General features: G+C 37.6%; 1 protein-coding gene across 1 annotated transcript in view; it reads right to left on the bottom strand.

The window, feature by feature from the left end:
- Window positions 1-8,213: 8,213 nt before the first annotated feature.
- Window positions 8,214-13,371, bottom strand: part of npffr1l2 (neuropeptide FF receptor 1 like 2) — a 48,642-nt gene continuing 43,484 nt past the window's right edge. The window contains exon 5 of the mRNA XM_082170347.1: window positions 8,214-9,657. Coding sequence (XP_082026473.1) covers window positions 8,658-9,657 — 1,000 coding nt within the window. The 3' untranslated portion in view covers window positions 8,214-8,657. The remainder of the gene's footprint in view (window positions 9,658-13,371) is intronic.

Below are 13,371 nucleotides of genomic sequence, written 5' to 3'. Positions count from 1 at the left end.
ATCCATATCGAACGCGATTGGTTGTTCAGTGTCGACGTCACTCTTTTATGTGCACGCGCGCGTGGAGTAATCATAGCTTAAGGATCAAAGCCTGAGTTGACAGAGAAAGTTGATGAGCTGCATCATGGTACCAATAAAGCCTGATTGCATTGGTTTGGTTTTGTCAACTCAAAACTAATCCTGTAACCCCGAGTTTGTTCAGCTACCTTCATGGTACAGGCCCCAGGAACTTAAATACACACACAGATGAACACAAGACAGGTGATGCAGATAATGATGATGAACAGGTGGGTAATGAAGGGAGTGAGTTCAGGTGTGGAAACAAGGAGGATACTGGGAACTGTAGTGTAGACAGGACTATGTCAGACCGTGAATGTGACAGCGACTTGCAAATGAGGAGAGCAATAAAAGCAATCAAGCCAACAATAGGGCAACAATATGCAAGTGTTGTGACAAGTCCCAGTTAGTCCAGCAAGTTTTACTTTTTATTTTATTTTATTTTTATTTTATTTATTTTTTTAAGATACAGAGTAGTAAGTGTTCGTAATAATGGGTCAAGTGTTGCTGAAAAAGATGTTTCTTGAAAATGGTTAAAGGCTCGGGTAGAGGTATTTGATGTGTATTTAATAGGGTATTTAATGTGTTTTTGTTTAATAAAGGGAAAGACCTGTTTATGTTTAATTTTAATGTGTTTTTTTTTTTTATAATGGGAAAGACCTGTTTATGTTTAATTTTCAGTTATGCTTGACATTTAAAAGAGTTTCAGTTATGTTGATTTTTGTGGTTACCATTCTGCTGAAGAGTAGAGCTTGTGGTTAGGCTGTGGGTGGCTATTAAATACAAAGATGCTGTACTCAATGAGCCATAACTATACAATTTAAAAAAAAAACTTGTTTATGACATTTACTTGTTTATTACAGCTGAACTTAAGCACAAGCTCACCACAATGGTAACCAAAAAAACCTACTACTGTTAACTCTTTTAAATGTCTAATATATCATTAAACACTGACAACTCCTTAAACAGTGGTCTTACCCAACTCCCTAACTACATGAAAAAATAGGAGAAAAATATGTACAAAAGGAAAAAGTGGCGCCCAACCCCTACCACAATCATGAAGGAAATATCAAGTATTTACAATATTTACTGGAAAAATGGCAACACAGAAAATACACTGGATTTAAATACACTAATTAAAACTGGTCAACACTGGTCAAATTGGTGCCCTATGCAGAGTTGGCAGAACCTGATTTCCCCAGGTGCAACATGTTCCAGGATCAACAAGGCGAGATTAGATTGGTTAATTTAGGACCTGGGGCTGTATTAAATAAATGCCTTTATCTTAAGCCTTAATTTCAGATCTGACAAGTTAAACAACATTTAAAGAAATTGCTATGTGACTTAAAGATAAGATCGTCTGTAATGCATCCCTAAGGTTATTTTCTGAGATAGAGATTAGATTAGAGCAGGGGGGGTCAACCTTTTCCAGCACAGAGACCCCCTAATATAAAAATGATAGATTTTTTTTTTTTTCAACAATGTGTAATAACTCTAATTGATTTAATTAAAAAATTAAATATATAAAACATTTTTCTTTGTGAGTCCAGTCTGTCCACAGACTCCTTGACTCTGGTTGAAATCCCTGTAATTAGATGGTTTAGAGGGGAAAAGAGCATTGTTGCATTGTACTGCATGGCTGTTGTCAAAAAGCGCACATGGTGCTGGAGTGAAAGCTGTGAAGAACAGAGATCTAGTCTTTGAATTTGACTATTCTGAGCAGCGTGTCATGCACTAAGGACTGCATAGATGTCCATTGGACAATCCTTTTAAAGCTAACGCTAAGTAATGTGAACTTGTAGAATATTATAAAGTATTAATTGATGTTTGATTATGAATCAATGAAAAAAAATTACAATCAATCTAGATATATTTGTATATCTAATTCAGTACTACATTTTACTTTCAAACCATTGTTTATACCACAAATAGCTGCTGTCTTCAGGGTGTCCATGGTGATTAAAATAAGTAATTTCAGATCTTTCATCACCATTCTTGCTCACAGCTTCAGTTCCTGACTAATAATAGTTCATTTATAATGATTGGAGTAATGAATAGACTAGCTATAGACTGAAGGGAGAGTCAGGTAGAAGTGCTTGTTTTAACAGCATGTGGTGTTTGTACCCCTCTGAGTGAGAACCCTTGAAAACCTGACTCTGTAATTCAGAGGGGCTCTGAAAACATAATGGGACCCCGTTGTCTGCACACTACATAATGCACAGTATACGTTTAAACAGAAAGAGTAAATAAATTCTGCCATGGTTTAAGCTGTCATGTTTTTCAACACATTTGCTTTTGTGGGTGCTAGCTAAAAAACAAGCCATGTTTAATTAGTATTTTTCAATAACAAATGAGTTTCAAACGTTTATGAGACATTCTCTCCTTTATTTTCAAAGTAAGCCAAGGGCAAAGCAACAAGAAACAATATAGATCTACAGATTGCTATTTAAAATATAATGTTTCATGACAGATTGTACAGTGTAACAATTGGAAAATAAATTAAAAGAAACACTTTATGTCATAGGTTGTGGATTACAATTTTTTTCAGTCACTGAATTGAATCCATCAACTGATAGATTTGAAACAGCAGCATATATGGCATTTATTGACTTGGGCTGCGTTTCCCGAAACCTTCTTAACGCTACGTCGTTCTTAAGTTACACCTTAAGCTGTACCTTATCGATAATACGTGTTTCCCGAAATGTTCTTAGTTAAGAATACCTTCTGTAAGTCATATGTTCGGAAGGTTGGTCTGGACCACTCTTAGCTTTACCTTATCACTGTTGCAGGACTACACGAATATAATCCTGAAGTTTTAATACACCCAGACAGTGTTCAATTAGGCGTATTCAAGTGTTTTCATGCAAAACACTGATTGTTGTTAGATTTTTAATTATATCGTGCAAAGGTACATCAGCTGGCAAACCATTAAAGGCTTAATAGTCTATTTAAAGGGAATGATTTTGGTGGGGAGTTTGCTTAAACTATGGCAGCGATACAGCGAATAATTGTTTTAAAAGACGGCGCCGTCTGCGGAGCACTTTTAAAGGCCAGTGAAAGCATACTGTCAGTTAAGTCCTATTCGGACGCTAATTTTTTCTCATGGGCTCGTACGGTATTTTAAACATTTACAGGGGTAAGTCGGTGATTTAATGCCGTCGGAATCCATAATGTCAGTGTTTTTTCTCACCCAACCCGCGTAAAAATCCCTGGCCAAATTAATACCTACTGTTTTTTGACAAACAGGTCGTGTGGTAATTGAATTGCCGTCTGAATCCACATCTCTGAGTTTACAAGAAGAGATTCAAAATTCACTGTTTAAATCCTTTTTGATCACTGCCGAGCACCGTATGTAAGATGTACACTTTTATTACAAAATGCTGGAAAGTATTTACAAGAACTTGATCGCAGCTCCACCTCAGTGAACAAAAATGGGAAAGAGAAGAAAGCACGTAAAAATTTTAAATGGTTATTATGGCAGCAATTTATGATACAATTTTAAAATATGTAGGCTAGGCTATTATAGGCTAGTATAGTTTGGGTTATTTTTTATAATATCCCATGAGCCCTGATAAATGCAATTTCAAATATTTCTGAAGTGCTTCTTTTATAAAGAACACCGCTTTCTCGCATAACGCAGTTAAGCAGCCCCTGCACGAGAGAATAATTGATTCTCGAGCCATCGTGTCAAACAATTCAGCACCATCGCAACGGACAGCACCGGGTAACGTTGCACATAAGAAGGTATATTTTAAAGGTTGTATCAGTGATTTCAGGCCCCCCAAAAAATTATCACATTCATCTTATCTTTCCTAACGATCCGCTAGCTGCCCGCCCCATAAGCATGCCGTCAAAAAAACGCGTCTCTGTAGGCAGCCTAGCTGAAGAAGAAGCTGGCTCAAAACCTCACAACACCCTCCCCCTGTCGGTGATTGGTTGGAACACTATTTGTTTTGGTTTTGAGTGGTTGGTGAAACCAATTGTTTTTGTGTGCAGATCTCAGAGCCTAGGCTGCCTACAGAGACGCGTTTTTTGACGGCATGCTTATGGGGTGGGCAGCTAGCGGTTCGTTAGGAAAGATTAGATGAATGTGATCTTTTTTTGGGGGGCCTGAAATCACTGATACAACCTTTAAGCAGCTTCCTAAGGTATGGTTCGGGGAACACGCCTAGAAATGGTATACCTTTAGTTAAGTTATACCTTAAGAGTCTTCGTAATGTGCTAAGAGACAACGTTATCGGGAAACGCAGCCCAATTCTCTAACAGTGTCAATCGAAACCCTCATGGGGTTATAGTTCTCTTGAAAAGTAAGCAGATTGTTTTGCTTTTACTGAAACACTGCTGTAAAAGCTCTTTACTGACCTTGCTGCTTTACACATATTCAGACATTTTTAGACTACGAGAACGCATTTCTTCCACCAAAAATGAAATGCTATAAACACTAAACTAATCATATCATACATTTTTAGCGCTGAATGGCTGGAATTCGGCTCAGTGAAACCTGACAAAGAAAACTGATTGCATAGCCACTAGACAATTTTTATAAGCCTTACAGCACAACAACATCAGGCAAATTAGCCACAAGCTAATAGTAATTAACATCAACAACATTTGCTGAGTTTTTACATTTCCATGGACTATTTTAATGGTGGGCACTTGTGCTTTTAGCAAATGATACTTCCTCAGTCGTAAACATGAGGGAAAGAGCACGGCTTGAAACAGAATGCTAGCTTACTGAATACTGAGCAGTGTGCACTTTTGTTAACAAAAGGAAGTGGAACATTAGGCATTATTCCACAATAAACATTTCAAACAGTAGTAGGCTACATTGGTGTCCTACATTGGTGATGACCTAATCACTATAACATCTTAGTGCATCCAGCAGGTTTGAGCCAAATTTAATTCAAGCCAACATGCAATGCCTGAAAAACTTTGCTTTACTTGGTCATTTCAATTCTACTTCTTTAAATTCAAATTGCAACTACTATGCATCCTGTTTACAACCTTCAAATTCAGAAAGTAAAATGGAATTGAAAATGCATTCTCAATTCAATTCTTAATGGTGAACAAACTTGGCATTCATTTATCAGCTTAGAATTAAAGACTGTATTTAGCTTTTTCTGTGCTTTGTTAGCTCGTCACATAATGTGCACAGTATACATTCACGGTAAGCATATGTTGTATGCTATCCCAAAAATAACCCATGACCCAAGCTACATGACAGGGCTTTGGTCACTGCACCCAATTCAGTTTTGTTTTTCAAATCCAATTTTATCTTTAGGACTAATGGTCTGCACTATCATTTGCTAAAATTTGAAATTGGATCCATTTGTTCAGATTACCAGATGGTTTCAGATGGTTTATACATTACGTAATATTTGTGATTTTTTTTTGTTTTGAACACAAATTGAACACAATCACAAAACAAAACTTTTCCAAACAGCCAAAGACACATCCACAGTGTAACCAGATTTTAAAGGACTGAAACAATGATTATGCATATTAAATCTATTTACACAAAGAGAAAGATACTCAACAGAAGAAATGGACAAATCTTAAATTTTAACGGACCATAATTAGCAATAGACACACAGTTTTTCACTTTTACAGTTCTGCTCATAAGTTTACATAGCCCTTGCAGAATACGCAAGATTTTAATCATATTTAAATAAATTAGAGGAATCATATTTTTTTTAGTAGGCTGTCCTTAAGTTGTCAGAGGGTCCTCCAGTTCCTGCACATTCATTGGTTTTATAGCATAATTTGAACCCTTTTCAACAGTGACTGTATGATTTTGAGATTCATCTTTTCACACCGTGGGCAATTGAGGGATTCATAAAAAATAAAAAAAGATATTTTTGAGCGCCACATGTGCAGCACCAGAGGGTTAAAAGTAAATCAGTCTAAATTTGCAACCCTGTTACTCATTCTGATTGATTTTATTTCCTAAAAGTGTCCATTTAAATATATTTTTTAATTGAATATTTATTGCTAGACCATTACAATATCATACAAATCAGGGTTTTAAACTGTATCTAGACACGTCAGAGTTCCAGGCCCCATTTTGCACCCAATTTGTGGTAAGTGTCGACTGGTAAGTGATACTACTAGATCATAATAGTTTAAAATTTGATTTAATCTGTAAAGCCAAAACAAGTAGCATAAAAATCTTCTGCTGCCATAACATTTTAAGATTAGTCAACTAAACTTAGTCAAAGTTTAAGTTGAATTTAATCAGAATGATTAGCCAGCAGCCATATCACCCTGTAGCCAAAGACTGGTTGCCCACTGAAGCTAAGCAGGGCTGAGCCATGTCAGTACCTGGATGGGAGACCTCCTGAGAAAACCAGGTTGCTGCTGGAAGAGGTGTTAGTGAGGCCAGCAGGGGGCGCTCATCCTGTGGTCTGTGTGGGTCCTAACGCCCCAGTCTCCTCTCCACCAGTAAGCTGGTGTGTAGTGGGCGTTCTGGCGCAATATGGCTGCCGTTGCATCATCCAGGTGGATGCTGCACATTGGTGGTGGTTGAGGAGATTCCCCCCTTCCATATGTGAAGCGCTTTGAGGACCCTGAAAAGCGCTATATAAATGTAACAAAGTTTTCAACATGTTAAATCTCTTAAATCTAAAAAGTTATTCGTATGCTAAATTTTAAGTTGTGATATAGCTAATTGCGACAATATATGTTGTTGATGTTGTTGTTGTTGTAGAGAGCTCTATTTTATAATTATACCAGACACTGATGCAAATTCTCATTCAGTTTATCAGGGACTTAGTTTGTATTCTCTGTGTACTGTCAGAGAGGGTAGACCTTAATTCTTCTTGTTTTTATTCTGATTGACTTTGTCATTGGCAATCTGTTTTTAGTAGTTCAAACTATAAGGAGTTATTAGGTTTCTTATACTCTGGAATAGAGATGATGTGCAAGTATTATTAAATTGTGTGGTATAATCTGTGTAGTTCTCCAAATAGAATTCCATATGAAGGCAGCAGACAGATGACAAGAGAGGTCAAAACTCACTAAGGAAATTAATGATTTGATTTGAAGTGAATTATGTGCTTCATTAGATTCGCAAATGTTTTTAATAAGCATTCCTACTCCACAAACAACTTGACAAATGTAATTTCTTTGTGAGTTTGTTGAGAAAATATTTGTATAAAAATAAGCTTTATTTTTTGTCATTAATGTACTGACACCTGAAAGCAATGAATTGTGCAAAGCTGGACACTTTCTAACAAATATATATAAAAAAAAGACATTTCTGATGTATAGCTACCAGTTTCCCAATGTCATGAAATCAATAAAAGCCATTAAAAGATCTTCAAGGCCCAAGGTGAGCCCTTGTATATAAAAAAAGATGATGATTATGTCATAATCGATCATTTAGACATAACTGTCACCATAGCGTACGACTTGCAGTTTGCAGGTAAGGAACGGTTAGACGTTATTTGATGTCATAGTTACAAAATATGTCCTTCCTTTCAAGTGTTAATTAGCTCTTTTTTACTCTCTTCTTTGGGGTCTGTAAGATTTTTAACTGTTTTTTTAATGAAAGAAGTCTCTGGGCCTGTGTTTGACTAGGCTTGTCTTCCGTGGTGTGATAAACTTATAAACAATGTGTTTGTGTGACCATCCTCAAAGGACCTGGTGCAAATTATGACACCTAGTCTCACACCAGGAAAACGGTTAGAATTAATTTACACTTTTAAGGTAACACTTGTCTGAAACTAAAGAAGCATGGAGGAAAAACACCTCCTTGTAGAGATAATGGTATGAATTTATCATATTCATTCTATTTACAGTCTTTACATTTACATTCATGTTGCTATTACAGCATTAAGTATATAATTAGACACCAGGTACCAAGCCAGGCGTTACATTAGCCTCTTAAAGCCACAGTCAGACCAATTAAGACGCATGAAAAACACAGTGAACACTAAAATATAAACATCTGAGTCATAGTCACGGATTGTGCTTATTCCTCGCATCTTCACAACACTGCTGTTCTGTTTTCTCACATAGTGAACAACAGTAGCTATATCAAATATGACATATGGCATCTTTCCCCTTTGGTATTAACCATATGAGTTCACTTCAATGGTTTTCACAACACCAATTCAAATATCAGAAATGTTTTATACAAGATTAAAATGTTTGAAATTGAGTATGTTACCAAGTATCCCACAGATTTTCCTGTTGGATGTTTAGACTAGACGTTTATTTAAAATATATATATTTTGTTGTTGTTGCTGCAAGAATTTGGTGAATTAAAATCTTTTAATTGCAAATTAAATTCTGTTGAAAAGCTAAAGTTTGTAAACAAATGCTTTACAATGCAATATATGACTTAATTTGACTTCAACCTCCTTTAACATTGCTCTCGTTTGCACTTTCCAGGAAACAAAATAGAGCTTGAGAATTTTGAGTCCAAAAATGAGTTAATTCAGCCTTTGAGTGTTTCAAGTGTTTTCACAGAAATGTTCTGATGAGATTAGTACTGACTTGATATAATGATCTCACTTTTCATATCTCACTTTACATTAAAGATCTGTGGAGTCTCAACTGCCCACAACCAGAGTCCATTAATCGCATAAATAATCCATCTATTCATCCCAGGCTTGGTTTTTACCCCTTCTGATAGGACTTTCTGGCTCCTCCATCTGAAAGACTTTTTGGTTTGTGACCCCTTTTGTCCCAGATCCCGCACTGGATCCTGTGTCATTGGAGCAGGCCGAGTTATTACAAAGCCGGCCAGTTCTCCTGTTCTCCAACTCCAGAGACGTCCCGGAGTTCTTCAGATCGCCGTCATTGTAGACCCGGTTCCTTGCACCGAAATTCAGGGGATTGGAGTTGACCGCAGGATCCCTAATGTCTCCTCCTGCTTTCCGTTGCATTCCGCTCTTCACAGACATTCCCTCGCAGCAGCACGAATGCGTACTGCACACCGCCTGAAAGCCCCTCTTGAAGTTCTCATTGTAGTATCCGTAGATGATGGGATTGACGCTAGAGTTTGAGAAGGCCAACCAGTGAGCGAATGGGAACACATAGCCGCTCAGCATCTCCAAGTCATCTTCGTTCAGACCTCCGTAGTCCGTGAGGAGCATCAGGGTCCACAGAGGCAGCCAGGAGAGTGTGAATAACAGAGCCACGATGCTCAGCATCTTGATCACTTTGATCTTCTTTTGGGAAATGAGGGGACGGCCTTTCTGCTGGGCTCCAGGAGCCGGAGGGGAGGTGTGAGACTGTCCCATTTCGTGCTGATCGTTCCCAGAGATCACAGATGTGGTGTAGAGTTTGATCCCGATACGTCCATACATAAGCGTGATCAAGGTGAGGGGAATAAGGTAAATGTGTGCAAACAGGACGGTGGTGTAGACTTTTCTCATCTGTGGGTTGGCCCAGTTCTCAAAGCATGAGAAAAGTGTGTATGTGTGGTTGTAGTCTTCATTGTTGACCATGTAATGATGCTCCACTCTCTCCACAGTCAACATCACAGCTGATGGACACATAATCACCACTGCAAGCACCCAGATCATCACTATGGTCACCTTTGCAACCAGTAAGGTGAGTTTAGGTTGGAAAGGGTACACAATGCATCGGAACCTGGAGGAGATTAGAACAGAGCTCTTTACAGCTGGAATAAATCCATCAGGCATAAACTGTACACCAATGTCAGTTAATCCTCTGCCTTTTTCTATAATTATTTTCTTCTGCTTACTTCCCCTTTTGTTGTATTTTATCATAAAACATAATGTATTTATTTAAAGCAGTCATGAAATGGAAAATCAAATGTCCTTGATATTTACATTTTTACACATATAAGAGGTTGCTCTACAACAAAAGCATAGTTCCAAGCTCAAAACAATCTCCCCAGTTTACTGGCAATGCCGGTACATTTATTTATATTCTTTTAAGTGTGTTTGTAATGTATATCAAACCAGCATTTAACACTGTTAGGAGACTAAGTGAAACACTGCTTGAGTGCTGCTAATCAAATCGCTACATACACTGATTAGTAATATTTTCTTGAGTTGAATATTATATTGTGTGAAGGAAGTGTAGTCAAGTTGAACATACAGTATGTTGGTGTAGTTTGTGTTACCGTTGCTATTATCAATCTATTACACAATGAGTAGCTAGTATTGTACTGTTGTCATTTTTTAAGAAAGCAATACGTATATAGATAAATACTCTGGCCATCTCAAACATAAAAAAAGATGTCACACAGGCTGTGGGGGAGGGCATGTTAACCGTGCAAGGAATTTTGCCAATCACAGCAGTGGGCATTTATTGCATTTATGAAAGAGACAAAGCCCATTGAACTGAGGTGTTTTTTCAACAGAGAGTGAAAAACATTATTGAAAATGATCATTTTTTACAAATATTTGAATGTTTTTGGAGCAAAAACTAACTTTTTGCCAAAGATGCCATTTGCTATCTTCATAAGCTAACCTCCAGAAACATAATATAAAGATCTGAAAATGCATTTCATGACCCCTTTAAATTTCCTTAAGCTGGACTATGACGCTATTTTCTTCTAAATCTGCTGTACAGCCGGAACACACTTTGTTGCATTATTTTCCTGTTATAACTGTAAAGCTGCCTAGAAACAATCAGTATTGTAAAAAGGTGTAAATAAAGGTGACTTGACTTGACTATTTATCGCATTAGATCAGAGGAGTAACATTGAATGAATCTCACAGACAAAACATTTAAATGAATCTGACTTTGAATCTCACAAAGTCCGAGTCACATTTCAGGCCAAAATTAAATGAATAAAAAATAAGAAATTATATTTGATTTAAGATTTTTTTGCATTGTAACATTATTTCCTTGGCAATTAACTACTTTTACCCCCAAATTGTCATTCCTGTAATACAATGTTTTATATATATATATATATATATATATATATATATATATACACACATATATATATACACACATATATATATATATATATACACACACATGTTATTTATTTATAGGTGTAGGAGCATTAATTATTTGATGTTTGTTATTGGTTATTCACTGTCACGTGGGCACAGGTGATCACTTCCGTTTTCTTTATTATTTCCTTATTTCCTTTGGCAGATTCCTTGTTGCTGTGTTTGGAAGTGCTTGTTGTGCGAGTGCGAGTTGCGGGAGTCAACTTTCTGTTGACCGTATTGCTTTGGTTGCACATATATAATATGCAGGGTTTGAAATTAACACCCGCCAACCCGGTAACGCTATCAAATCATTAGCCAATTTGGCGTGTTACTTATTATGTTTAGTCACTTTGCTGGGGAAGTTCGTGTAAGACAAATCTGCTTAGATTTAGCGCAAATACTCGTGAGTCATCATGATATATTAAATACAGCAGAATCTGTGCATATCTGGCTTACTTGAACATATGCGTCACTACGCAACAAATAACGGTGTGCTTGTTTCATTTGCATTGAAGCAATAGCGAAGATTAAAAAGCATTTGGTTAACAGAAAATACATTTTTATTTTCCAACATTCTACTTTTTTTAATTTTATTATTGATCTGTCCACCTAAAACACATTTTTGGGGAAAATTATGAGGATGAAAGAGGAAGGAAGGAGATGATGACAGGATTAGACGTAGAAATTAACGTAGGCTATGAAATCCAAAAGGTTATTTTTTATATATATATATATATACAGTGGGGAGAACAAGTATTTGATTAGCTGCCGATTTTGCAGGTTTTCCTACTTACAAAGCATGTAGAGGTCTGTAATTTTGATCATAGTTACTCTTCAACTGTGAGAGACTGAATCTAAAACAAAAATGCAGAAAATCACATTGTATGATTTTTAAATAATTAATTTGCATTTTATTGCATGACATTAGTATTTGATCACCTACCAACCAGTACGAATTCCGGCTCTCACAGACCTGTTCGTTTTTCTTTAAGAAGCCCTCCTGTTCTCCACTCATTACCTGTATTAACTGCACCTGTTTGAACTTGTTACCTGTATAAAAGACACCTTTCCACACACTCAATCAACCAGACTCCAACCTCTCCACAATGGCCAAGACCAGAGAGCTGTGTAAGGACATCAAGGATAAAATTGTAGACCTGCACAAGGCTGGGATGGGCTACAGGACAATAGGCAATCAGCTTGGTGAGAAGGCAACAATTATTAGAAAATGGAAGAAGTTCAAGATGACGATCAATCTCCCTCGGTCTGGGGCACCATGCAAGATCTCACCTCGTGGGGCATCAATGATCATGAGGAAGGTGAGGGATCAGCCCAGAACTACACGGCAGGACCTGGTCAATGACCTGAAGAGAGCTGGGACCAGAGTCTCAAAGAAAACCATTAGTAACACACTACGCCGTCATGGATTAAAATCCTGCAGCGCACGCAAGGTCCCCCTGCTCAAGCCAGCGCATGTCCAGGCCCGTCTGAAGTTTGCCAATGACCATCTGGATGATCCAAAGGAGGAATGGGAGAAGGTCATGTGGTTTGATGAGACAAAAATAGAGCTTTTTGGTCTAAACTCCACTCGCTGTGTTTGGAGGAAGAAGAAGGATGAGTACAACCCCAAGAACACCATCCCAACCGTGAAGCATGGAGGTAGAAACATCATTCTTTGGGGATGCTTTTCTGCAAAAGGGGACAGGATGACTGCACCGTATTGAGGGGAGGCTGGATGGGGCCATGTATCGCGAGATCTTGGCCAACAACCTCCTTCCCTCAGTAAGAGCATTGAAGATGGGTCGTGGCTGGGTCTTCCAGCATGACAACGACCCGAAACACACAGCCAGGGCAACTAAGGAGTGGTTCCGTAAGAAGCATCTCAAGGTCCTGGAGTGGCCTAGCCAGTCTCCAGACCTGAACCCAATAGAAAATCTTTGGAGGGAGCTGAAAGTCTGTATTGCCCAGCGACAGCCCCGAAACCTGAAGGATCTGGAGAAGGTCTGTATGGAGGAGTGGACCAAAATCCCTGCTGCAGTGTGTGCAAACCTGGTCAAGAACTACAGGAAACGTATGATCTCTGTAATTGCAAACAAAGGTTTCTGTACCAAATATTAAGTTCTGCTTTTCTGATGTATCAAATACTTATGTCATGCAATAAAATGCAAATTAATTACTTAAAAATCAAACAATGTGATTTCCTGGATTTTTGTTTTAGATTCCGTCACTCACAGTTGAAGAGTACTATGATAAAAATTACAGATTTCTACATGCTTTGTAAGTGGGAAAACCTGCAAAATCGGCAGTGTATCAAATACTTGTTCTCCCCACTATGTATGTATGTATGTATGTGTATATATATATATATATATATATATATATACAG

This window comes from Leuciscus leuciscus (assembly GCF_965113295.1).
Source record: "Leuciscus leuciscus genome assembly, chromosome: 5".
NCBI classification, from domain to species: domain Eukaryota; kingdom Metazoa; phylum Chordata; class Actinopteri; order Cypriniformes; family Leuciscidae; genus Leuciscus; species Leuciscus leuciscus.
This window is presented reverse-complemented; position numbering and strand designations above follow the sequence as displayed.